The sequence below is a fragment of the Phyllobates terribilis genome, unplaced genomic scaffold (assembly GCF_046119375.1).
Source record: "Phyllobates terribilis strain yellow unplaced genomic scaffold, ASM4611937v1 Scaffold_5__5_contigs__length_657084704, whole genome shotgun sequence".
In the NCBI taxonomy this organism is placed as follows: domain Eukaryota; kingdom Metazoa; phylum Chordata; class Amphibia; order Anura; family Dendrobatidae; genus Phyllobates; species Phyllobates terribilis.
The window spans coordinates 232,201,833-232,228,530 of NW_027362765.1; the positions used below are offsets into that span (position 1 = coordinate 232,201,833).

The 26,698-nt window shown below is 43.5% G+C and overlaps 1 protein-coding gene and 1 long non-coding RNA gene across 2 annotated transcripts; one reads left to right on the forward strand and one right to left on the reverse strand.

Moving 5' to 3' along the window:
* Positions 1-1,153: 1,153 nt before the first annotated feature.
* LOC141271081 (uncharacterized) lies at positions 1,154-24,565 on the reverse strand. The gene is made up of 3 exons (XR_012321822.1): positions 24,351-24,565; positions 3,050-3,128; positions 1,154-2,611 (listed from the first exon to the last, which is right to left on the reverse strand). It is a non-coding gene; the product is annotated as an uncharacterized lncRNA (long non-coding RNA).
* LOC141271080 (E3 ubiquitin-protein ligase RNF182-like) lies at positions 24,503-26,495 on the forward strand. The gene is made up of 2 exons (XM_073681186.1): positions 24,503-24,685; positions 24,934-26,495. The coding sequence occupies exon 2, from the start codon at positions 24,981-24,983 to the stop codon at positions 25,680-25,682; it is 702 nt and encodes a 233-aa protein (XP_073537287.1). The 5' UTR covers positions 24,503-24,685; positions 24,934-24,980; the 3' UTR covers positions 25,683-26,495.
* The last annotated feature ends 203 nt before the right edge of the window (positions 26,496-26,698 follow it).

Below are 26,698 nucleotides of genomic sequence, written 5' to 3' on the forward strand. Positions count from 1 at the left end.
AGGTTAGTAATGGAGAGGCGTCTATAAGACACCCCCATTACTAACCCCATAGTAAAAGTTAAAAAAAACACAAACACCCAGAATAAAGTCCTTTAATTGAAATAAACACACAATTCTTTATTGTTCTAAATTAAACCATACTTACCATCACGCCCATTCCAGCTGAAGCCAACGATCTCCTGCAATAAAAGTAAAATAATAAAGCAACCTCATCCTTACCTTTCCATGGCTCCCAGGACAGCTTCAGCTCTGCTACATCGAGATGACAGGCAGGACCGCAGCAGAGCGCTGCCATCCAGCTTGTCATCCCGCAGACACTGAGAAGCGCAGGCATGCTTGCGCTCCTCAGTGTCTGGCTGTGACGGCATCCAGATGAGCCGACAATGAACTCAGCTCACCTCCTGGACGTCCGTCACTGACAGCGTGGGAAACTTCTACTGCGCATGCGGGGAGCAGGAGAATTTTCCCACGCTGTCAGTGACGTGCATGAGGTGAGCCGAGTTCATTGGACATGATCTCGGCTCATCTGGATGCCGTCACAGTCAGACACTGAGGAGCACAAGCATGCCTGCGCTTCTCAGTGTCTGCCGCATGGCAAGCTGAACGGCAGCGTTCTGCTGCGGTGCAGCCTGTCATCTCGATGTAGCAGAGCTGGACCGGTCCTAGGAACCATGGAGAGGTAAGGATGAGGTTGCTTTATTATTTTACTTTTATTGCAGGAGATCGTTGGCTTCAGCTGGAATGGGCATGATGGTAAGTATGGTTTAATTTAGAACAATAAAGGATTGTGTGTTTATTTCAATTAAAGGACTTTATTCTGGGTGTTTGTGTTTTTTTTAATTACTTTACTAAAAATTCATGGCGGTCATGTCTAATATTGGCGTGACCCCATGAATTTCGGGCTTAGGGCCAGCTGATAATGCCAAGCTGGCCTTAACCCCTTTATTACCCAGTGAGCCACCGCACCAGGGCCCTGGATGAGTTGGGTACAGCGCCAGAAGATGGCGCTTCTATGAACGCGCCATTTTCCGGGGTGGCTGCGGACTGCAATTTGCAGCGGGGGGGGCCAGAAAGCTTGGGCCTCCCTGCGCTGCAGATTCCAGCCCCCAGCTGCCTAGTTGTACCTGGCTGGACACAAAAATAGGGCGAAGCCCCACGTCTTTTTTTTTTTAAGTATTTCATGAAATAATTTAAAAAAAAAGGGCTTCCCTATATTGTTGTGTCCGGCCAGGTACAAATAGGCAGCTGGTGGTTGGGGGCAGCCCGTTCCTGCCTGCTGTACCTGGCTGGACACAAAAATATGGCGAAGCCCACGTCAACATTTTTGGGAAAAATTAATTACAAAATTAATAATAATTTAGGGACTGCATCTTTATTAACCCCTCAATTGTCATTTAGTCTTAAAATAAAGGATTTTTTAAAAAGAAAATTGGCGTGGGATCCACCATCATTATAGTCTCTAGTGGAGGTTAAGCAGACGGCTGGGGCAGATGTTTGAAGTCTGGGAAGAGGGTAATACCCACGGAGCTTCCCAGGCTACTAATATCAGCCCCCAGCTGAATACCTAGCCTTTACTAGCTATTAGAATGGGGGACCCCCCCAAAAAATGACGTGGGGTCCCCCCTATTTTAATATGTTTATGAGTGACAGTTTTCCTGCTATATACCTGCATGTCATAAGAATTTAAATTAAAAAAGGACCATGTTAAATTCAAATCTGTTTTTTTTTTATTTTTACCGGTGTTTGGTATGCGTTGGAAAAGGGGTAGTCTTATACGGTGAATATATCCTAAACTCTATATTTTAACAGGAAAGTAGGGGGGTCGTCTTATACACCAGGTCGTCTTATACGCCGGAATATACGGTATTTCATTTTACCTTGCACACTCTTTGTTATCTAGTTAAGTACTGTATGTATATGTGTTATATCTAACACCTAATAAAGAATTGTTTTATATTTCCAACCTTACAACTCCTTCATTCTCCTATATCCCCATGTCTTTTGGAGTGGTTCTCTCGTGGCGGTACACTCTCGTTTGTACGTGTTGATGTGCTGACTATTAAAATGTATTTGGGATTTTGGTTACTAATCTTCTTTGTTTATGTAGCACCGAAACAAAAGCAGCATGGATACAGAAGTACTAAGCTGTGTAGCTATTAATCCAGCTCTGAAGTCAATTACATTTGATATGAGCTACAGAAGAATCTGCATGTTTGTCTGCCCTGTGCCTATCTGGTCTGTCACTGTGGGGAGCTGTCCTACCCTAGGAGATGGAACCTCACACCTCACATTGCTGTCCATCTGTTTTGCTTTGACGAAGATGAGTGAACCATGAGTTCAGGACGTGGAGGGAGGGGAAAAAGTCACTCATAAGTGGAGAAAGAAGCATATTTCTTTGATAATATATACTACAAAAATTATATTAATTTGTACTATTGATTTATGCAAAGTTTGTTAAAACGATAGTGATTATTTAATGGGTCAAATGTGAGCAAGTTCTGGAGGAAGATGGCAACCCTGCAAGCCGCTTCTCCACATCAAGCTTCTCCAGCTGAGACGTGTTACTGCTCCTTATGAGGATAAAGGAATGGACTCAATCTTGGTCTGTTATCTGGGAACAAATGTGATAATGTGTCACAGATATACGGTTTGCAATTTTAGTTCACTGTGATAATTATAGCAACCCATATACATGTACCTACAATGCTACGGGAAAATACTGTTAACATGGTAGTATAATACTAATCAATTATCCAAATAACAACCTGTGCTCTGCTACATCTGTACACATACATGGAACAATTTATAAAGAGGATCTGGCAGATATGTCCTGTGAAATGTGTGGAAACCAATTACAGTCTAATAATTGGCTGCAGGTGGCCGCGCTGTAAAACCGCAACATTTCCTGGGATAACAATCTCCCGAGACAAATTTTTTAAAACCTTTCTCACATGCTTCATCTCCATTGTCACATCAGTGTCCGCAATCCCACTGGGGTCATCAAGCAGTCCATGGAAATCAATATGTAATAAATGGAAGAGACACTTACACGGATGAGGAGCTTTAGTAGATAGCAGTAGGGAAGTACTGCACGGCTATGGCCACATGTCCGGCTCTGCTCGCCTCCACTGCAACAAAGAGACACCCTATAGTAAAAATGGCTTGCTCCTACTGGGTTTTCATATATAATAGATGATGTGATGGGACAGGATCATATGTAGCGACAAATCATCTGTTTTACCTTCTGCAGCCTGTTTACCCTCTTACAAAACTTATTATGAGTGAGTTATAGGAATGGCCAGAAAAATATCCCTGTATCCCACTGTGATAAATATTTTAAAATACTGAATGGAACCACCGCAGAACAACAGCTACATCATAAGCACGCATAAGCGCCTCTCGGGTTGTCTAAAAGCCTTTCATTGCCGCTCTCTACTGTCAGATACTCAACATCACAAACACAGGAAGATTTTTAAGGAGGTTTTACTGGTTAAGACGACAACAGTAAATCTCTCTTCCCTTTGATTCTCTTCTACCATCAACCCAATGCCAATTCAACCAATTATTGCACAGTATACATTCTCTTTTTACCGGACTCCGCTGGTTGGAATATCGTACCCCACTACACTCTTACATACATTTGATTGCGGTATACTGACCAACTGAGTATGCCAACCAAACACAAGCACCCCTGACTAATGGCCCCCTATGAACACGTTGACCACATATATTGTGAGCTTTCCTAGCAGAAGTTTGAATGTGAACATACACCTTAGATTTGGCCAACAGCATTCTCTCTAAAATTTTACCTAGGACAACTTTATTTGAGACAATCCGTTGCGTGTTAAATTTCATAGGAAGAACCTCAGGCTATGATTTTCACGTTGCAGAAAATTTCCGTTGCAGATGGATTTGCAAATCTGAAATGAATGCACAGACAAAATCTGCGTGTCCTACTTGTGGATTTCATCCTATTCCATTTACACAGCATCGAATAGGGTGAAATACAGAAATTAATGAGCATGCTGCAAATTTGTAATCCGCACCACACTTTCATTTACTTGCAGATTTTTTTCTGCAATATGTGAATGGGATTTTGAAAAAAAATTTATTTACTTGTATTTTACTGTAAATTGCTGCGGATTTATGGAGCGGAAGAACAAAAACAAAGAAGGCACCACACTATAGTAGGGATCAACCTTTGGCATATCGAAAGTAATACTAAAACAACAAAGAAGAAGAAGTGGGCACACTTCTTCTTCTTTGTTGTTTATGGTGTGGAATACACACCGGAAATCCGTGATAAATCCATGACGTGTGAACTTGGCCTTAGTTATGGTTGAAGTAGTCTGTTTTTATCAACTTTAGTCTAAAGGGAAAATATATGTAGATCGATAGATTTGACTCACATATTATATATAGACATGCGGCTTCAAACTAATAATGGGTTAAGCATATTCTCCATGGTACGCTGTGCGCCTTCACAACTGCTCAGCCCACTCACAGCTCCTCTGCTCCATATCCTCTTCAGCACAGACATCATTGAAGTGTTCAGAATCAGATTATTAAAAAAAAAACATACTCCCACTCCAAGTTAGAAAAGTGAAGTAGATCAGAAGGAAAAGTTAATGTAAAAATCTGCTTTCCTAATCAGATACAGAATCACACAGTGCCCACTGCCATAATGCTTTTTTCAACATAGGATATGTTTTCCTAAAAACCCAATTACAGAGTTTTCCAATATTTGGCTTAAGGCTTTATTTATTATACTCATTTATATAGTGCTATTAATTTCCGCAGCGATTTTACAGGCATCAGCATCGCTGTCCCCATGGGGGCTCACAATCTAGATTCCCTATCAGTATGTCTTTGGAGTGTGGGAGGAAAGCGGGGAACCCGGAGGAAACCCACGCAAACACAGGGAGAACATACAAACTTCTTGCAGATGCTGAATAATAATAATAATAATGCAAACTGCGCTGTAGTGCCGCTGTAAATATATATACATATCTACATATACAGTGGTGGCCAAAAGTATTGACACCCCTGCAATTCTGTCAGATAATACTCAGTTTCTTCCTGAAAATGATTGCAATCACAAATTCTTTGGTCTTATTATCTTCATTTAATTTGCTTGCAAGGAAAAAACACAAAAGAGAATGAAGCAAAAATCAAATCATTGATCATTTCACACAAAACTCCAAAAATAGGACAGACAAAAGTATTGGCACCCTAAGCCTAATACTTGGTTGCACAACCTTTAGCCAAAATAACTGCGAACAACCGCTTCCGGTAACCATCAATGAGTTTTTTACAATGCTCTGCTGGAATTGTAGACCATTCTTCTTTGGCAAACTGCTCCAGGTCCCTGATATTTGAAGGGTGCCTTCTCCAAACTGCCATTTTGAGATCTCTCCACATGTGTTCTATGGGATTCAGGTCTGGACTCATTGCTGGCCACCTTCTAAGTCTCCAGTGCTTTCTCTCAAACCATTTTATAGTGCTTTTGGAAGTGTGTTTTGGGTCATTGTCCTGCTGGAAGACCCATGACCTCTGAGGGAGACCCAGCTTTCTCACACTGGGCCCTACATTATGCTGCAAAATTTGTTGGTAGTCTTCAGACTCTATAATGCCATGCACATGGTCAAGCAGTCCAGTGCCAGAGGCAGCAAAGCAACCCCAAAACATCAGGGAACCTCCGCCATGTTTGACTGTAGGGACCGGGTTCTTTTCTTTGAATGCCTCTTTTTTTTTCCTGTACACTCTATGTTGATGCTTTTTGTCAAAAAGCTCTACTTTTGTCTCATCTGACCAGAGAACATTCTTCCAAAATGTTTTAGGCTTTCTCAGGTAAGTTGTCCTTTTGGAAGTGCATTGAGGTGAAGGGTGCATTGCTGGAAAAGGGAAAAAAAAAAAAAAAAAACTCTTTAAATCTCTTAGTTTGCGAGTGTGAACGAGCTGCGTGTGTCCGGAGCGTAAGTGCGAACGAAAGTAAGTGTGTGACTTGTTTTTCAGTGACTTTGTATTCAGGGAGTTTGGAAGGGAGGACTTTGGACTGAATTGCTGACTGTATTTCATTAATTCTTTACTTTACTTTTTACTTAACATTCTGTATATTGCAATCCCCATTAGGAAATAAGCTCCATTATTGACAATGCTATCCAGTGTACATCTTGCCACATGTATGTATTCCTTGAACAGCCGGTCGAGGTTGCTTACTGCTGCGCGAGATGTGTGCACGTTGTGCGTTTGGAAGCCCAGATACTGGATCTAAATGAGCAGCTGGCAACACTGAGATCCACTGACAACATGGAAAGGAGTCTGCTGCTCACTGGGGTAGATCTGGGGGAGGGTGGTAGTCGGGAGCTGCAGGACAGTGAGGTAGCTGTTAGAAGGGGTGGTAGAGGGAAGAGTGCCAGGGAGGCTAGTCCTGATCTGGCACACCCCAATAAGTTTGCAAAGTTGGCAGATGAGGGGAGTGACGGTACAGGGGTAGCACTACTGCAGCAAGGCATGTCCCCTGAAAGCCGGAGGAGTGTCAGCTCCAGTAAAGAGGGAAATAGGAGAGTAGGGCAGGCCAGGCAGGTGCTGGTAGTGGGGGACTCAATTATTAGGGGAACAGATAGGGCAATCTGTCACAAAGACAGGGATCGTCGAACAGTGTGCTGCCTACCAGGCGCTCGAGTCCGGCACATCGCTGATCGGGTTGACATTACTGGGAGGGGCTGGTGAGGACCCAGCAGTCATGGTGCACATTGGCACAAATGACAAAGTTAGAGGTAGGTGGAAGGTCCTTAAAGATGATTTCAGGGAATTAGGCTGCAAGCTGAAAGCAAGGACCTCCAAGGTGGTATTCTCTGAAATACTACCGGTACCACGTGCCACGCCAGAGAGGCAATGGGAGATTAGGGAGATAAATAAGTGGCTCAAGAACTGGTGTAGGAAGGAGGGATTTGGGTTCCTGGAGAACTGGGCCGACTTCTCAGTTGGCTACAGACTCTACGCTAGGGACCGGCTGCACCTTAATGGGGAGGGTGCAGCTGTGCTGGGGGAGAAAATGTCTAGAAGGTTGGAGGAGTGTTTAAACTAGGGATTGGGGGGGAGGGTATTCATTTTATAGGTGGGGAAGATAGTGCAGATAGTGACCTGGGCACAAATAAAGAAATTGGGGGTGGGGTTAGAACAGTCAATAAAGTAAGAAGGAATAGAGGTACAGAGAGATACATAAAATGCATGTACACTAATGCCAGAAGCCTCACCAACAAAATGGAGGAATTAGAATTAATTTTGTTGGAAAATAATTATGACATGGTAGGGATATCTGAGACGTGGCTGGACGAGAGCCATGACTGGGCAGTTAATTTACAGGGCTATAGTCTGTTCAGAAATGACCATACAAACAAGCGAGGGGGGGGGTGTGTTTATATGTAAAATCATCCTTAAAACCTGTCTTGCGGGAGGATATATGTGAATCTAATGAAAATGTAGAGTCCCTGTGGGTGGAGATAAGGGGAGGGGGAAAAAATAATAAATTACTGATAGGGGTTTGTTATAAGTCTCCAAAAATAATGGAAGTAGCGGAGAATATCCTCGTAAAGCAAATAGATGAAGCAGCGACTCAAGGAGAAGTCATTATTATGGGAGACTTCAACTACCCTGAAATACATTGGGGGACAGAAACATGTAGTTCAAGCAAAGGAAATAGGTTTTTGACTACTATGAGAGACAATTACTTTTCACAACTGGTTCAGGACCCAACAAGAATGGGGGCACTGCTAGACCTAATATTAACCAATAGGCCAGACCGCATATCAAATATACAAGTTGGGGTCACTTGGGTAATAGTGATCACAAAATAATACGTTTTCATGTAACCTTTAATAAGATGTGTAGTAGAGGGGTTACAAGGACACTAAACTTCGGGAAGGCAAATTTCCAACGGTTAAGAGATGATCTTAGTGCAATAAACTGTGACGATATCCTGAGACATAAAGCTACACAAAGCAAATGGGAGACATTTATTAACATCCTGAATAGGACCTGTGCACAATATATACCCTCTGGGAATAAACATGCTAGAAATAGGAGGAAACCACTATGGCTAAATAGAGCTGTAAGGGGCGCAATAAGTGACAAAAAGAAAGCATTTAGAGAACTAAAGCAAGTAGGTAGTGATGAGGCATTAAATAAATATAGAAAAGTAAATAAATTATGTAAAAAACAAATCAAGGCAGCAAAGATTGAGGCAGAGAGAATCATTGCCAGAGAAAGTAAAAATAACCCCAAAATATTCTTTAACTACATAAATAGTAAAAAACTAAAAAATTATAGTGTTGGCCCCCTTAAAAATAGTCCGGGTGAAATGGTGGATGAGGATGAGGAAAAAGCCAATATGCTAAATGATTTTTTTTCAACCGTATTTACACAAGAAAATCGCATGACAGAAAACATGATCAGTGATAACAAAAATTCTCCAGTAAATGTCACTTGCTTAACCCAGCAGGAAGTACGGCGGCGTCTAAAAATCACTAAAGTTGACAAATCCCCGGGCCCGGATGGGATACACCCGCGAGTACTGCAGGAATTAAGTAGCGTCATAGATAGACCATTATTTTTAATCTTTAAAGATTCCATAATAACAGGGTCTGTACCACAGGACTGGCGTATAGCAAATGTGGTGCCAATATTCAAAAAGGGGACAAAAACTGAACTTGGAAATTATAGGCCGGTAAGCTTAACCTCTACTGTGGGTAAAATCCTGGAGGGTTTCCTAAGAGATGCTATACTAGAGTATCTGAAGCAGAATAACCTCATGACCCAATATCAACATGGGTTTACGAGGGACCGTTCCTGTCAAACTAATCTGATCAGCTTTTATGAGGAGGCAAGTTCTGGACTGGACCAAGGAAATGCAGTGGATGTTGTGTATATGGACTTGTCCAAAGCTTTTGATACGGTTCCACACAAAAGGTTGATACATAAAATGAGAACAATGGGGATAGAGGAAAATATATGTGTGTGGGTTAAGAATTGGCTCAGTGACCGGAAACAAAGGGTGGTTATTAATGGAACACACTCAGACTGGGTCTCAGTTAACAGTGGGCTACCACAGGGGTCAGTATTGGGCCCCCTTCTTTTTAACATATTTATTAATGACCTTGCAGGGGGCATACAGAGTAATATTTCAATATTTGCAGATGACACTAAACTCTGCAGGGTAATCAATACAGAGGAGGACAATTTTATATTACAGGAGGATCTATGTAAACTAGAAGCTTGGGCTGATAAATGGCAAATGAGCTTTAATGGGGATAAATGTAAGGTAATGCACTTGGGCAGAGGAAATAAAATGTATAATTATATGCTTAATTGTAAAACACTGGGCAAAACTGTAACTGAAAAAGACCTGGGTGTATTGGTGGACGACAAGCTCACGTTTAGTGGCCAGTGTCAGGCTGCTGCTGCAAAGGCAAATAAAATAATGGGATGCATTAAAAGAGGCATAGATGCTCATGAGGAGAACATAATTTTACCTCTATACAAGTCATTAGTGCGACCACACTTAGAATACTGTGTACAGTTCTGGTCTCCGGTGTATAAGAAAGACATAGCTGAACTAGAGCAGGTGCAGAGAAGAGCGACCAAGGTTATTAGAGGACTGGGGGGTCTGCAATACCAAGACAGGTTATTACACTTGGGGTTATTTACCGTGGAAAAAAGAAGGCTTAGGGGTGATCTTATTACTATGTACAAGTATATGAGGGGACAGTACAAAGACCTTTCTACTGATCTTTTTACTCTGAGGCCTGAGACGGGGACAAGGGGGCATCTTCTACGTCTGGAGGAAAGAAGGTTTAATCATAATCACAGATGGGGACTCTTTACTGTAAGAGCAGTGAGACTATGGAACTCTCTGCCGCATGATGTTGTAATAAGTAATCCACTGTTAAAATTTAAGAAGGGCATGGATGCCTTTCTTGAAAAGTATAATATTACAGGTTATAAATACTAGATTCCTTGATAGGGCGTTGATCCAAGGAACTAGTCTGATTGTCGTATGGAGTCGGGAAGGAATTTTGTCCCCAATGTGGAGCTTAGTGTTTGCCACATGTTTTTTTTTTTGCCTTCCTCTGGATCAACCAGTTAGGCTATGGGTTGAACTAGATGGACTTAGTCTTCCTCCAACCTTAAAAACTATGTTACTATGTTACTATGTTAAGTTTTGGCAAACTCCAGCCTGGCTTTTTTATGTCTCGGGGTAAGAAGTGGGGTTTTCCTGGGTATCCTACCATACAGTCCCTTTTCATTCAGACGCCGACGGATAGTACGGGTCGACACTGTTGTACCCTCGGACTGCAGGGCAGCTTGAACTTGTTTGGATGTTAGTCGAGGTTCTTTATCCACCATCCGCACAATCGTGCGTTGAAATCTCTCATCAATTTTTCTTTTCCGTCCACATCTAGGGAGGTTAGCCACAGTGCCATAGGCTTTAAACTTCTTGATGACACTGCGCACGGAAGACACAGGAACATTCAGGTCTTTGGAGATGGACTTGTAGCCTTGAGATTGCTCATGCTTCCTCACAATTTGGTTTCTCAAGTCCTCAGACAGTTCTTTGGTCTTCTTTCTTTTCTCCATGCTCAATGTGGTACACACAAGGACACAGGACCGAGGTTGAGTCAACGTTAATCCATGTTAACTGGCTGCAAGTGTGATTTAGTTATTGCCAACACATGTTAGGTGCCACAGCTAAGTTACAGGTGCTGTTAATTACACGAATTAGAGAAGCATCACATGATTTTTCAAACAGTGCCAATACTTTTGTCCACCCCCTTTTTTAGGTTTGGTGTGGAATTGTATCCAATTTGGCTTTAGGACAATTCTTTTTGTGTTTTTTTCATTGAAGACAAATTAAATGAAGATAATAATACCAAAGAATTTTTGATTACAATCATTTTCAGGAAGAAACTGAGTATTATCTGACAGAATTGCAGGGGTGCCAATACTTTTGGCCACCACTGTATCAGGAGGATAAAAACTAAAAAGTTAGTTCCAACTATGATAGATAAGCAAAGAGAACTCATTGTATAAGTTGTCTTTGCTGGGATTTGAACCCAGGACCCCAGCATTGCATGGCTATAGTACTATCCACTGTACACCATGCTGCCATCTTAATTTATTTCAATAGGATTCTATGCACACTAGTAAATATTTCTTAGTAAGCAGCAATCAAACTTGTTTGTATTCTGGATCAGCAGCTAGTTTCTCCTCTGTAGGAATGTTTCAGATATAAGCAGCATTCTTACGTGGTATCTATGGAAGACATGTACACAGAGATTAAAGTATAACTGCAATTGTGTTCAATGATCTTTTAATTCAGGACTATGGACCAAGAACCCGAATTTCAGGGCAGAGCTATTAAAATAAGAAGAAGTGAATTCCCTGAAGAACCCTTACAGGATGTGCTATTAATTAGGAAAGACTGTCATCTGCTCGCCGGGCGAAATCAAGAGGAACCAAATTGTGCTGGAAGATTTGCAGCGGGAGTGAATTTGGGTGCTGGACCTGATCATGTGACCCACAGGAAGGACTTCCTTGATATAAAAGCCCTGCACACCAAACCACAGGCCGATTTGGCGCCAATCAGGAGAGTGGAGCAGACATGCTCTAGAGACGCCCTGAGTCCAGCGTGACAGGCCTCAGCGTGAAGTCTGCCCCACCCAGGGGCCGGTCAACGCCTGGCATGGTCCGGATCCCCCACAGGAGGACTCCAAGTTCCATCTACGCTGGTCAGGGCCAGGATCCGCGCCCTGCGCTGGTTAAGCCTCCGAGACCTGGCGTCGAATGTCAAGAGCCAAGGCCTAGTCCTTTCCTCCCTAAGCATAAGAGACTACCGCTGACGCTTAAACCAAGAAGAGCCATAAGAAGACTGCGACAGGAGAGGCACGCCTGCGATTGCGGAAGAACAGTGCGGGTAAGCAGGGCCGTCACTTTCAGCTTTCACCTACGGTACCGGGGTTGGCTGGGACTAGGATTTCAGATTTGGAGGGTGCCGGTTAGTGCATGGGAGGTTCAACGGGCTTTGATAGACTATGTCAGAGAGAGACTTGCGGCCTAGCGGGAAAACCTGGTGACCCCCGCTAAGGCCAGATCGGGATAGAGAATTTACGTGGTGGCTCCCACGACTGGGCGCACCACCTTTGTGAAAAGAACATTCTCGCTAATTAATGAAAGACTTTCTTTGCTATTCGAAGATTATTGTTATTAATTCTACTGTTGATTTGCTTTGTTACTAAGACTAATTGTTTAAAGTCATTGCTGTATATAAAATGAGTTATATTAATCCCTAACTGTTTTCCGCCTCGTGATCTCTGTGTGTTGCATCCAGACACCTATATTACACTATCACTCACACCCCAGTGCCACCCACAATGAATTGCCTAGCAGTATAAACAGTTGGGTATAACACAGATTTGGCCATTACAATATCCATACTAGTTTTCAGATTGACACAGAATATCTGTTCAGTTCAGTACTAAACCATGGATCTGTTTTTATCCTTCAAAGACCAAACTAAAATTATTATGATGACCAAAAGATGGAATAGAATAAATATAGAGTACTGTTCAAAAATTTTAGTCAAGAGTGGAAAAACTGCTGCAAAGTAAGAATATTTTAACAGAGGTGTTATTTGCATTTTTGTTAATTAGTAAAAATAAGCTAAGTGGATAAATCAAAAGAGAAATCCAAATCCAATAAATATTTGGTGTGACCGCCCTTTGCCTTCAAAATATCATAAATTTTTCTAAGCACACTTAGGGATTTTGTAGGATTATAGTCATTTGTATGAGTAACCAGTTATACCAAACAGGTGCTAATCATCATTTTCATATGTAGGTTGAAACAATCATTAACTGAAACACAGACAGCTGTGTAGGAGGCTTTAATCTGGGTGAGGAACAACCAAACTCTTCTACAAAGGGGAGGTTGTGGAAGACTGTTTCATGACACAGGTCATACACCATGTTGAGACTGAGGCAAAGATTTAAAGCAGACTGGGGTTTCAAGATGCGCTGATTAAGCTCTTTTGAAGAAGCACCAAGAAATAGGCAACACTGAGGACTGTAATTGCATGGGTCGGCTAAGGAAACTTAGTTCAGCAAATGAAAGACATATTTACTTTCCTTCTAAATCGGAACTTGTCCAGCAGTGCCATCAACTGAGTACTGACAGCAAATAGTGAGAACCAGCTTCATCCATCAACTGTTCAGAGAAATCTGTCCTGGAGTGGTCTTCATGGAAGAATTGTGGCCAAAAAGCCAAGCCTTGGTCATTGAAACAAGGCCAAGAATTTCAACTGTGTATGAAAACAGGAACTGGGGTGCAGAAGAACAGCAGCAGGTCATGTACAGCTGTCACCCGCGGGAATTTCGCCCGTGGGGCGGCGCTATTCTGTTATTCCCGATCGCCATTTTAAAATAGCGATAAGGCCCTTTAACGGCCACCATTTTTATGTGTATCGGCGGTTGTTAAGGGGTTAAAGAGGAGCATTCATCAAATTTTTCATTTTGAACAGGACACACGATGAAATAGTGACTGCAGAGTTAATTTAAACATTTTTTTTTATTTTACCTTTCTGTTGTCAGATAGCAACTCATACAGGAAGAAGTACACGCTTCCAGTGAAAACACCTACTTGGACTTAACTAAAGTTAACTCATTGGGTGCCGAATATTTTGATTGCTAATATTTCTGCAAAGGGATTACAGGCATTTTCTCAAGTCGTGACTTGAGCAGCACACAACTCTGTAGTCTCTTTACTTCCTTGTTGCTGGGGGCGGGCACTCCTCCTTGAGTAACACATCTGGTCAGTTTTCTTCCTGTGCTTGTGCTAATGTGACACATTAATGGCCTGTGAGTGCTTGCTCTGGAATCTACACTTTACATATACAGGAAACATTGCCTTTATATAAGCAAAGTGCTCTGGAAAATACAATGCTGGGAGCTGCTTATTTTACAAGACTAATAGCAGCTCCAAGCTAGGAGATGAGAGAGAGGGTGTTGAGCAGCTAGCTGCTATATATATAGAGAGAGAACTGATGTGGTAGGAATTAACTTCTCAGCCTGGAATGCAGGTATTGCGCATACTCAGTTGTAATGGCCGATTTCTTTGGCAGCATGCTGTACACTATATAAGATAAAAGCTCTCATTGCAGAAGAACTAGAGCAGATAATAAAAGCAAATCAATTGCAAACTTGCTTATTTTTATGGTGTCAAACTTATTGAAGCAATTTAGTAACATGAGAATACCCCTTTAAAGGGAATCTGTCAGTAGGATCAACCCTCCTAAACAATTTATATAAGCATATACAGTGGGTACGGAAAGTATTCAGACCCATTTCAATTTTTCATTCTTTATTTCATTGCAGCCATTTGGTAAATTCTAAAAAGTTATTTTTTTTTTCTCATTAAAGTACACTCTGCACCCCATCTTGACTGAAAAAAAAACAGAAATGTAGAAATTTTTGCAAATTTATTAAAAAAGAAGAAGGGGGCGTGTTTTTCAGCTGCAGGGACAGGATGACTGGTTGCAGTTGAAGGAAACATGAATGCGGCCAAGTACAGAGATATCCTGGATGAAAACCTCTTCCAGAGTGCTCTGGACCTCAGACTTGGCCAAAGGTCCACCTTCCAACAAGACAATGACCCTAAGCACACAAGTAAACTCAACAGATCAGTTTTGTCTGGATTTCCCCTTTAGTTGCAGAGATTAATATAAACTCAAGATCCCCCCTTTTATATTTGTACTGAGGAAGGTTTCACATTGTGATTCAATCACTAGAATGTTAAAGGTGTTATCCAGGACTGTTTTTGTGCCAAAAAACTGACAAGCATGTAATTACTATCTGCCTGTTCTATCCAGTGCCGACTAGTGATGAGCGAGCACTAAAATGCTCGGGTACTCCCATGGTGTTTGCCTATGCAGTTAAGCAACGGCTGCCAAAAATTTGGAGGCACTCCACTGCGCCTTGCAAGAGACGTAGAGGTCAGAGAGCCTCCTAAAAACAATGTTCCCATTATTAGGAAGTGGGTCTCCCATAATGTTTGCCTATGCAGTGAAGCAACGTCTGCCAAAAATTTGGAGGCACTCCAATGCCCCTTGCAAGAGACGTAGAGGTCAGAGAGCCTCCTAAAAACAATGTTCCCATTATTAGGAAGTGGGTCTCCCATGTTTGCCTATGCAGTGAAGCAACGGCTGCCAAAAATTTGGAGGAACTCCAATGCCCCTTGCAAGAGACGTAGATATGTTGATATGGTACATATGGTTGTTATATGGTGGTGGAGGATGAGGATGCAGAGAAGGAGGAGGACAAGAGCAAATAAACAAAATCAGGAAGCGTATACCCATGTCTGGGTGTGAAGACAAAGGTGCATAGGAATCGAGTTAGACCTCCCCCCAAAAAAGACACTGGATTTGAGTTTATGTTACGCTGCTATCATTCGGTGGTGTTGAGAAGTCTGGCCCAATCTAGCCCTTGTTAATTTTTTATAAGAGTCAGCCTGTCAGCATTTTCAGTTGACAAGCGAATACGCCTATCGGTTATAATTCCACCGGCGGCACTAAAAACCCGCTCTTACAAAACGCTAGCGGCAGGGCAGGCCAGGACCTCCAAAGTGTAGAGAGCCAGTTCATGCCACGTGTCCAGCTTGGATACCCAATAATTATAAGGCACAAAGGAATTACGGAGGATGTTGGTACGGTCGGCAAGGTACTCCCTCACCACCTTCCGAAACTTTGCACTCCTTGTGAGAATTTTTTCACTAATTCCGCAACAAGGGACTTCTCGTACTGCCCCATTTTATTAGGCCTGTCTTGCAAAGGAATAAGAGACATAAAGTTCTCCCTGTAGCGTGGGTCTAGAAGCGTCACCAACCAGTAATGACTGGACAACAGTAATTTGGACAACGCGAGGTTCACAGGAAAGGCAGCGTAACATAAACTCAGCCATGTGTGCCAGACTGCAGAGGCAAGACTTCCGTGTCCTCACCAAGAGGACGACTGACCATGCCCTCCTTCTCATCCTCCTCCGTCCTCAGGCCACCCACGCTGAACAGACAGTATGGTAGTTGTGCAGGTAGTACTGTCTATAGTGCAGGAAACTAGCTCCTGTTCTTCCTTCTCCTCCTTCTCTTCCTCATTGTCACCCAATCCACGTTGGGATGAGATGAGGCTGGGCTGTGTGTAATCACCCTGTATGGTTCCATCTCATCGTGCTCCGCCTGCAATGCATCCTCTTTAATTGCGAGCAGAGAGTGTTTCAGAAGACAGAGAAGCGGGATGGTGACGCTAATTATGGCGTCATCGCCGCTCACCATCTTGGTGTAGTCCTCAAAGTTTTGGAGGATGGTATAGATGTCTGACATCCATGTCCACTCCTGAGCTTTTGTGTGTGGAGTCTGGAGTCTGGAGTCTGACCTGAATACCGACGGCCTTGTTGATGCAGGTAGTCAACAACTGCCCTCTTCTGCTCATAAATCATTCCCAACATCTGCAATGTAGAGTTACAACGCGTGGGAGCATCACACACACGTCGGTGAGCCGGAAGCTGCAAATGCTGCTGAAGCACAGCAAGAGCGGCTGAAGCTGTAACTGACTTTCTAAAATGGGCACACAGGCGGCGTACTTTGACAAACAGATCCGCAAAGATCCGGGTAGGTTTTGAGAAACCGCTGAACCACGAGGTTAAGCACATGGGCCAGGCATGGTACGTGTTTGAGCTTGCCTCGCCTCAGTGCCGCTACCAGGTTCTGGCCATTGTCACACACGATCATGCCTGGCTGTAGGTTCGGCGGTGTCAGCCACAGATCTGCCTGCTTTCAGAGCTGTCCACAACTCTTCAGCATTGTGTGGTTGGTCACCTAAGCATATTAGCTTCAGCACAGCCAGTTGCCGCTTGGCCGAGGCAGTGCTGCAGTGCTTCCAGATTGAGACTGATGTGGTCATTTCGGAGATGGATGCTGAAGAGGAGGAGGAGGTGCAGGAACTGTAGAATGTGGGGGCAACCCTGACTGACCCAAGGCCTGCAACCAAGGTCCGACTGGGTCCCGGCTTTCACTAAGTTAAACCAGTGTGCCGTCAGCAAGATGTACTGTTCCTGCCCACAAGCACTTGTCCACGTGTCCGTGGTTAGGTGGACTTTCCCAGTAACTGTATTGTTGAGGGCACGGCTAATGTTGTGGGACACGTGCTTGCGTAATGTGCTTGTGTAATGCAGGTACGACACACTGGGAGAAATAGTGGCGGCTGGGGACCGAGTACCGAGGGATGACCGCCGCCATGAGGTTGCGGAAAGCTTCCGTCTCCACAAGCCTGAAAGGCAACATTTCGAGCGCAAACATTCGCGAAATGTGTGAATTTAGTAGTGTGGCCTGTGGGGCGTTAGCTGTGTATTATCGCTTGCGTTCCAAGGACTGGGGTAGGGACAAGTGAACGCTGCGCTGGGATAAGGACTTGGACGTGGTTGCTGATGGTGCTAGTTGAGAGTTTTCAATGACAGGTGCAGGGTAGGAAGCATCTTGGCATGCGCCATGGACAGGGGATTGGCATGCACACACAGCCACGGAAGAAGCAGTGGTGTCACCCGCAGACACTGTTGCTGGACCCTGGAGTTCGGCCCACTTAGTCGGGTGCTTTGCTGCCATGTGCCTGATCATGCTGGTGGTGATCAGGCTGCTAGTTTTGCTACCCCTGCTGATGCTGGCCTGGCAGGTGGTGCAAATGTCCTTTTTGGGACTATCGGCAGAGTCTTTAAAAAACAACCTGACTTGGGAAGACCTAACAGTTGTACTGGCAACTTAAGTCGTGTTGATGTTACGGGGAACTATTGTCCGCCTTCTGTCTGCAGCCACCACACTGCTTGTTCTTGCCTGTTGTGGTGCTATGCCTCCCTCCCCCTGTGTGCTGCTGTCCTCGCTCTGCATGTCACCTTGCCAGGTTGGGTCAGTGACTTCATCATCCACCACTTCATCTTCCACTTCCGCACCCTGGTCCTCCTCCTGACTTTCTGGCAATTGTGTCTCATCATCGTCCACCTCTTGTGACAGTTTCCCACCGTCGCCTTCGTGTGACCGTGGCTGCTCAAATATTTGGGCATCGCTACATGCGATCTCCTCTTGCCCCGCTTCAAGTGGACTGGGCGAGAGGCCCGATTCTATAAATGGAAAAGTGAACAGCTCTTCAGAGTGTCCAAGTGTGGGATCAGTTGTCTCCGGGCACTCGGCATGGTGGGAGGAAGGAGGATCAGGGTGAGGAATATGCAGTCCAGACTCACGGCTACTGAAACTTGACTGTGTGGAAGACAGGGTGGTGGTGGTGGTGGTGGCTAAGTGACTTTAAGCATTATCCGCTATCCAACCAATAACCTTTTGACACTGCTCTGGGTTCGATAGTGGTATGCTGCTGTCCCCTAGGAATTGGGACAGGAGGGTGGGGCGAGAAGATGTGGTTGTTTGTTGTGGCACAATTTCAGCTTGCCCACGGCCTCGGCCTCTGCATGCACCATCACCATCACGTCCAGTTCCCCATCCCTTGCCACGCACCTTGCCAATTTTAAATGGAGGACAATATCTTCCATGCTCACTACAAATGGCTGGAGCAAAGTTATATGTGATCCCTGTGACGGAGAAACCACAGTTTTAAATACCTGGCCTGTAGGTAACCATTTTGAACATAAAACCAGTGTCAAAAACTTTGCTGACACACTGAAAAAAAATTTGAATGGAGGCCAAAAATGGCAGTATTTTTAGCGCAATGATATGTGATATGTGTGACGGACAAACCACAGTTTTAAATAGCTGGATTTTTAGCGCTGTAATATGGAAAGGACCTGGCTGTATTCTGCAGTGCCAACAAGCAAATGGTGCAGAAAAACGGTATTCTCTGGATTACTTTTTAAGCAAATAATGAGGATTAAGATCCAAAAAAAAATGATTCCTGGCCCCTGAGACCTGGGCCTTTGTCTAGAAATGTCTAACAGCAGCAGAAGGCAGAACTGGAATGGAGCCTCTTGTGTTATATGCACTGCAGTCTACTATATACACTGCCTACCTGCCTATATACACTGCCTGCCTATATACACTGCCTGCCTGATATCTCTGCAGATGGATTAGTCCTCAGAAGGACTGTTTGTTGAGATGGATATGTGTAATGTACTTGTTTTCTCACTACCTAATACACAACCAAATCTCTCCCTAGCTCAGCAGCACCTCTCCCTACACTACCTGATTGCGGAGTAGACTGACTAGCACAGCGGCGCCAGGTCTGATATAGACCCGATGACGCTATGCGGCCAGCCAATCACTGTAATGCCACAACCAACATGGCTGCGGCATAACAGTGAGTGGCAGGCAATCCCTGCATGTTGATTGGCGCTCTAAAGAGCGCTAAACATGCAGGGAGGGGACCCGAGCATCCGCCCGGGCATATCGCAAGTACTCGGCGAGCTCCGAGTATCTCGAGTACTGAGATGCTCGGGCAAGTACAGAGTACTTGCGAGTATGCTCGCTCATCACTAGTGGTTTGATCTCTATGACCTGCTGCTCCACCCACACAATCAGCATAATTAAGGGACTGATGGAAGTGAATGGGATGAGCTGCAGTAACCGGTAGAGTCGCTTATATGAACAAGGCAATATGCCAGTGAAAACAATAAATGATTGCAGCACATGTGAGTCTGTCTTCATTGCATCAGTCAAACACTGATGGCCTATCCTAGATCATCTATGCATGTAGTTTGGCTGCAGCATTGATGTCGTGACTACAGCACACATCAACGCTGCAGCCAATCACTTAGCAGATTGTGCCATCTACATCAGCAGAGCTGCTGAGCTCAGTGATAGGCTGCAGCAGTGATATGCACTGTAGTCGTGAATCCACAAATGCAGCCAAAATCCAGGGATCGGAGCAGTGAGAAGTGGTGGGAAGTCGGCGCTGGATCATGGGAGGGTGAGTACTGCGTTTGTTTGTTTGTTTTTTTTACAAGTATCCAAATGTTTAGGCACCATTTTTTTTGAAAATGGAAAAACCCTTTAAGGATTCAATCATTATTTTTCTTTAATTTTTTATTCCTGACTTCAAAGACCATAACTTTTTTTTTATTTTTCAGTTGTCATACCCATATAAGAGCTGTTTTTTTTTAAATTATATTTTTAATGGCACCATTTAATTTACCATATAATGTATTAATTGTGGGATGGAACGAAAAAAAACAGGAATTCTATCTGTTTTTTTGGGCCTAGTTTTTATAGCATTTGATGTGGTAAAAAAAAATTTTTTTATAATATTTATGCCATTCAGCTCCTTAATAAATTTTTGTACTGTTGGGAGTGTTTTTCTTTTTTTGATTAAATAATGGAGTCACTAATGACTACCATTCAGAACGCTGAAATTCCGTAATCAGACTCCGCTCTGATAGTGGTAGTCGCAGGTGTTGTGTACCACGTGTTAGAATCTATTTTGTTTTACTATCGGCCATCTTGTTGTAGTTTGCTGGCTTCTAGTCTTTTCCTCTGGTGCTGGGTTTCTTGGTCACGTGATCTCTGCACCCTTTATTACTCAGCACCTGGCTCTCATTCTCCACTGGACATCATTGTTGTAACGCTCGTGCTCTGGCTAAGTAGCCTTGTTTAGTTCTTCTTGCTTTGGACTATTGTTATCCTGGGACTTCTTGCTCTACCAGTTTTGTTTCCTTTAATTTTCGTTTCTGCAACTAACTTTTCTGTTAGGAGGTCCCGTGCTTTTGCTCCCAGTCCTTAGATCTTTTAGGGACCCCTTTTCCCATCCTACAGGTCTTCATTTGAGTTCAGTGCAGGAGTTTCGGTGGGGCTATTCATAAGGAATAGGGCACCCACCCCAGCGTAGGGTTAAGCTGAGTCTCAGTGCAGGGACAGCTTTTCCCTCCTATTCCTTAGTTCTAAGTTGCAGAACATAACACCCCGCAGCCAGCCGTGTATAGAGCAGGCGTAGTTCCTGAGCCCACTCTACACACTTCTGGTGCACATCCACTGTGGATGTTGTTAAGGGTCTAAACTGAGCTTAGAAAAAATAATCAGCCCCCACCAGAATTAGCACTCCTCTTGTCCATTAGGCATGTCTGCTATGGCAGCTTATAGAGCGTCAACTGAATGCAACTACAGTAAACTGTAATGCCAGACACAGAGCATGGACAAGGGTGGTGCCATTTCTGGAAAAAAAGTGAAGCAGACATTTTTCCAATACTCACAAAATAGCAAAAATAAATGCTTTCATACTAGAGTCCTGCAATTTAACTTCTAGAAATGTTTTTTTTTTTAAATGTAGGAAAAGAAAATGTAGGAAAAGAGAACCTGATTCCAGTGATATATCACTTAGTTTACTGGGTGCAGCAGTTGTTTCACAATCAGATTTTTTACATGTAGCATGTAGCAGAGCTCAGAAAGCTAATCCTGTCCACACCACAGCTTTCTGTGTACATTGTCTATTGACAGTGAGCTGCTTATCAGAGGAGAGGGTGCGGACAGACCAGGGCTCAGAATCAGTCTGGACAGTGACTATCTCCTGGTAATAAAACCTTCATTGTTTGGAAACAACAGCACACAGACTATTAAATGACATATCCCTGAAATCTGTCTCCTTTGTTAGAAACTAATGTACACTGCTCAAAAAAATAAAGGGAACACTTAAATAACACATCCTATATCTGAATGAATGAAATATTCTCATTGAATGCTTTGTTCTGTACAAAATTGAATGTGCGGACAACAAAATCACACAAAAATCATCAATCGAAATTAAATTTATTAACCAATGGAGGCCTGGATTTGGAGTCACCCCCAAAATTCAAGTGGAAAAACACAGGCTTATCCAACTTTTATGTAATGTCCTTAAAACAAGTCAGAATGAGGCTCACTATTGTGTGTGGCCTCCACATGCCTGTATGACCTCCCTACAATGCCTAGGCATGCTCCTGATGAGGTTGCGGATGGTCTCCTGTGGGATCTCCTCCCAGACCTGGACTAAAGCATCCGCCAAGTCCTGGACAGTCTGTGGTGCAACGTGACGTTGGTGGATGGAGCGAGACATGATGTCCCAGATGTGCTCAATCGGATTCAGGTCTGGGGAACGGGCGGGCCAGTCCATAGCTTCAATGCCTTCATCTTGCAGGAACTGCTGACACACTACAGCCACATGAGGTCTGGCATTGTCCTGCATTAGGATGAACCCAGGGCCAACCGCACCAGCATATGGTCTCACAAAGGGTCTGAGGATCTCATCTCGGTACCTAATGGCAGTCAGGCTACCTCTGGCGAGCACATGGAGGGCTCTGCGGCCCTCCAAAGAAATGCCACCCCACACCATTACTGACCCACTGCCAAACCGGTCATGCTGAAGGATGTTGCAGGCAGCAGATCGCTCTCCACGGCATCTCCAGACTCTGTCACGTCTGTCACATGTGCTCAGTGTGAACCTGCTTTCATCTGTGAAGAGCACAGGGTGCCAGTGGTGACTTTGCCAATCCTGGTGTTCTGAAGCAAATGCAAAGCGTCCTGCACGGTGTTGGGCTGTAAGCACAACCCCCATCTGTGGAGGTTGGGCCCTCATACCACCCTCATGGAGTCGGTTTCTAACAGTTTGTGCCGACACATGCACATTTGTGGCCTGCTGGAGGTCATTTTGCAGGGCTCTGGCAGTGCTCCCCCTGGTCCTCCTTGCACAAAGGCGGAGGTAGCGGTCCTGCTGCTGGGTTGTTACCTTCCTACGGCTCACTTCACGTCTCCTGGTGTACTGGCCTGTCTCCTGGTAGTGCCTCCAGCCTCTTGACACTACACTGACAGACACAGCAAACCTTCTTGCCACAGCTTGCTGGATGAGCTGCACTACCTGAGCAACTTCTGTGGGTTGTAGAGTTCGTCTCATGCTACCACGAGTGTGAAAGCACAACCAACATTCAAAAGTGACCAAAACATCAGCCAGAAAGCATTGGTACTGAGATGTAGTCTGTGGTCCCCACCTGTAGAACCACTCCTTTATTGAGGGTGTCTTGATAATTGCCAATAATTTCCATCTATTGTCTATTCCATTTGCACAACAGCATGTGAAATTGATTGTCAATCAGTGTTGCTTCCTAAGTGGACAGTTTGATTTCACAGAAGTTTGATTTACTTGGAATTATATTCTGTTGTTTAAGTGTTCCCTTTATTTTTTTGAGCAGTGTATTTGGGCAGCCACTCAGTCTACCAAATAAAATTTTTGTGAAGGAAATTGTGGATGGCTTCGCAAATTGTGAATGGGTGCAAATACCAAACCACTGGAAATATTCCAGGTTGGTTGGAGCCAAACTGATTCCCACAGAAAAGTACCAAAAGCAAGCTAAGGAGATGGTGGCCTCTGTCACCATCACAATCTGCAAGGTTTGACCTATGAACTCTCCTGAAAGAGAAGCCAGGGCCCACCGGAGGTCTCTGACTTTTTTTTTCTGGACAGATTATCAAAAAATCATGGAATATATTTTACAGACACATTATGATACCATAATAAATCATTATGATTATAAGTGATCCATATGTACAGCCCATAATTCTTATTAAAGACATTATCTGCAGTCACTGTAAGCGAAAAAATGATGATAATTACAGTCAAAATAATCTGTATAAGTTTCTTAAGTTTCAAATAAATCACAGATGCCTGATTTTTTTTTTATGCAAAGAAAAAATTTTTACGGACTGGCCTTGAATTTCTGGCCAGTTGGCAACCCAGGTGATAAGACCTCTGGTAGAATTCTCCGTGCTTGCAGTGTCAATTTTTCAGGAAAGCTCTTGGAGCTCCCATCAAACATAACTATAATTTACATATCCTTTTACACATCTGCCTGCAGTGGAAGAAAAAAAGCCCTGAGATCTGGTCCTGATCATATCCAGCTGAGACAGGTGCATGTAACTTCTGCTGGCGGACATGATCCTGACAGGTGTTTTCAGCCTCCAAATGTTTCACATTCAGACAGCAAGCAGAGGTCATTAAAATGCCTAAAGTACATCTGAAAGTTGCTGAACTTTTCACAATGCAATAAGAGATTCGCTTACGTAAAACTGGAAATCCCTTTTAACAGCGCAGATTTTTTCATGTTAAAACCCGGCATAAGCATCAGCAGCTTAAGATGTTGTGTACTGGAGAGAAGCCAAAACGTTGTGTTTATGGAGCGAGCAGATTTTGTTAGAATACGTAATGTAGTTCTGTACGCTTTGACAATGAATCACAGGATATATTTTATTTATGATACAAGTATTGAGAAGGATAAAGCCTGGCACAGAGTTACCTGTGTGTAGAAGGGAGACCTGGCCGTATAGTCTGGTGTATATAGGTCAGTATGTCCTCCCTTGCTTCTGGCCGCAGATACTGCAGTATGATGAGACGGTTAGGTCTCTTCTGTTTCCATGACTACCACTGGGCTTATTCCATGTTGGCTTGATACAGAGCTGAGCTGCATCGTTCTACGTAACACTCTCCATCCTCCCTCAATACCTATTACTCTCGCTCCAGCCCACTTTTTATCACTGTCTCCTTCTTACCATTCCGGTTTCACTGTCCCCAATTCCTGACTTCATCTCCCTCCGATTCTATGAAAACGGATTACTGCTGACAGCTCAGGAGGTAGGTGGCAGCTCCCTCCCTCACTAAAACAAAACCCTCACTCAGATTCATCCGGTGTAGGTGGATCAGGGTTACAGAAGAGCGTGCATGAGGTGGTGGCTAGCTCGATGTGGGAGTGTGTGTCATGCCTCAGCTTCGAATTTCATGCTGGCTACTAATCCAACCTTCATTGTCCACATACTAATTAAAGCAGATCATCATGTCCCAGAATAGATTATTACTTTTTTTTTATTGTTGTTTATCCCCAGGGCCTGTCCTTCTCCAACAGCCTTTGTCGCATTTTAGACCTGCCAAAATGACAAACCGTGATGGGGATTCATTGGAGCCACTACTTGGTCCTCTAGAGCTGGAGTGCAAGATATGTTACAATGGGTTTGATACTAGGCAACATCGACCTAAAGTTCTGGGTTGTGATCACCGTATGTGTGCTCGCTGTCTCAAGAAGATGGCGGCAAACTGGGCTCAAAGCCCACCAGCTACAATATGCTGTCCATTCTGCCGTCAAGAAACTGCATTGCCTGAGGACCTTCACCTTTTACCAGATGACAGCGGCCTTCTATCCAAACTCAGCTGCCATGAATGGATCCACAGACGTGGTTGCACTGTCGCACCAGAGGTGCTCTTGAGTCCTGGGGACTTGTGTCCTAATTCCTCCGAGTGCCTAGTCATCACCATCATGGAAGTCTCAGATGACACTCCAGAGCCTGGTGAGCAAACTCCAGTGCTAGACATCCTAAGGGTGAAGATATCATCAAGTCTAGCATGGCTACCTGGATCTTGCATTCCTCACCGCTGCAGTGCTTGCAGGCCTGTGCCACGAATCCTGCTAGGTTTCCTGTGCCTGGTGTACATTAGTTCATTGCCCCTTGGTGTTTATCTCATGATGACTGGGCATCTTCTAGGCATTATCCTGGTCAGCCTAGTGCCATGCACCCTAATTCTTAGTCTTTTGTGCTATTGTTTCTGCCATGAGCTAGCGGCCTGCCTTGCTAACTAACACCAACACTGATTGTGTAAAAACTATGTCACCAGCATCCCTTCACCTTCACTGACAGTGCCAAGCCTATGCCTCTAATACACTTTGGTGTACCAAGCCCTATTCCCTACTTATATTCCATTTGTGTTCTTCGGTATAATCCATATCATCAACTGGAATCACAAGAGTCTGTGCTTGCACATTGAGTATATGATCCTCTCACCCACTCTCCATCACCATTATTCTGCATTTACTTCAAATAATAATCATAAAATTGATATTTTTTGACAACCTCAACCCCGGAAGATATCACTAGTTGAAGGCCTATACATTGGACACTTTTTTATTCACCATGGCAATAAAAGTTGCCTTGATCTTGACCTAGGTGTTCATAAAACTAAGTGTAAAGGTAAAATTCTCTACAACATTTCTACAAATGCAATAACAAAACAACTCAGAGGAGATTTCCAAGCCAAAACCCTTGAGACAAACCTTGTTTCATTAACAAAGCAATCATCCGTATACATCATCTTGCATGCAAGAGATTAATGAGATTAGCATAAATATTACTAGTACCATTCATTTTGCATAAAGTACTAATATGCAAAAGAAAGTGACACAACTATAGAGAATGGACTATATGGTGCAGACTCGAGTAATTAGAAGAAAGTTACTGATGTCATCCAAAGAGTGATCAACCAGGAGGGACTTATGATAGTTCTGGTCATGCTATGTGATTAGGCAAGGGCTATGGCTTCTCATATTTATATGTATACTGGTATATTTTATTATCCATGCTAGCAAAATGATGTTGCAGATAAAGTGAGTTTATTTTCTATTTTGTATGTGTATTTCTTATGACGGTTCTCTACATCATGTTTCAGTGCACAAAATTGATTTATATTCTTTTTGAAAAAGAAAAAAACAACAACACAAGAATAGCTAGGATAGTTTTTTTTCAGTGGCTCGTGTTTGCTGATAATTTTAGCGCATCTGTAAAAACTTTGTAAAAAAGTTTCCATCAAAAATTGTTTAAG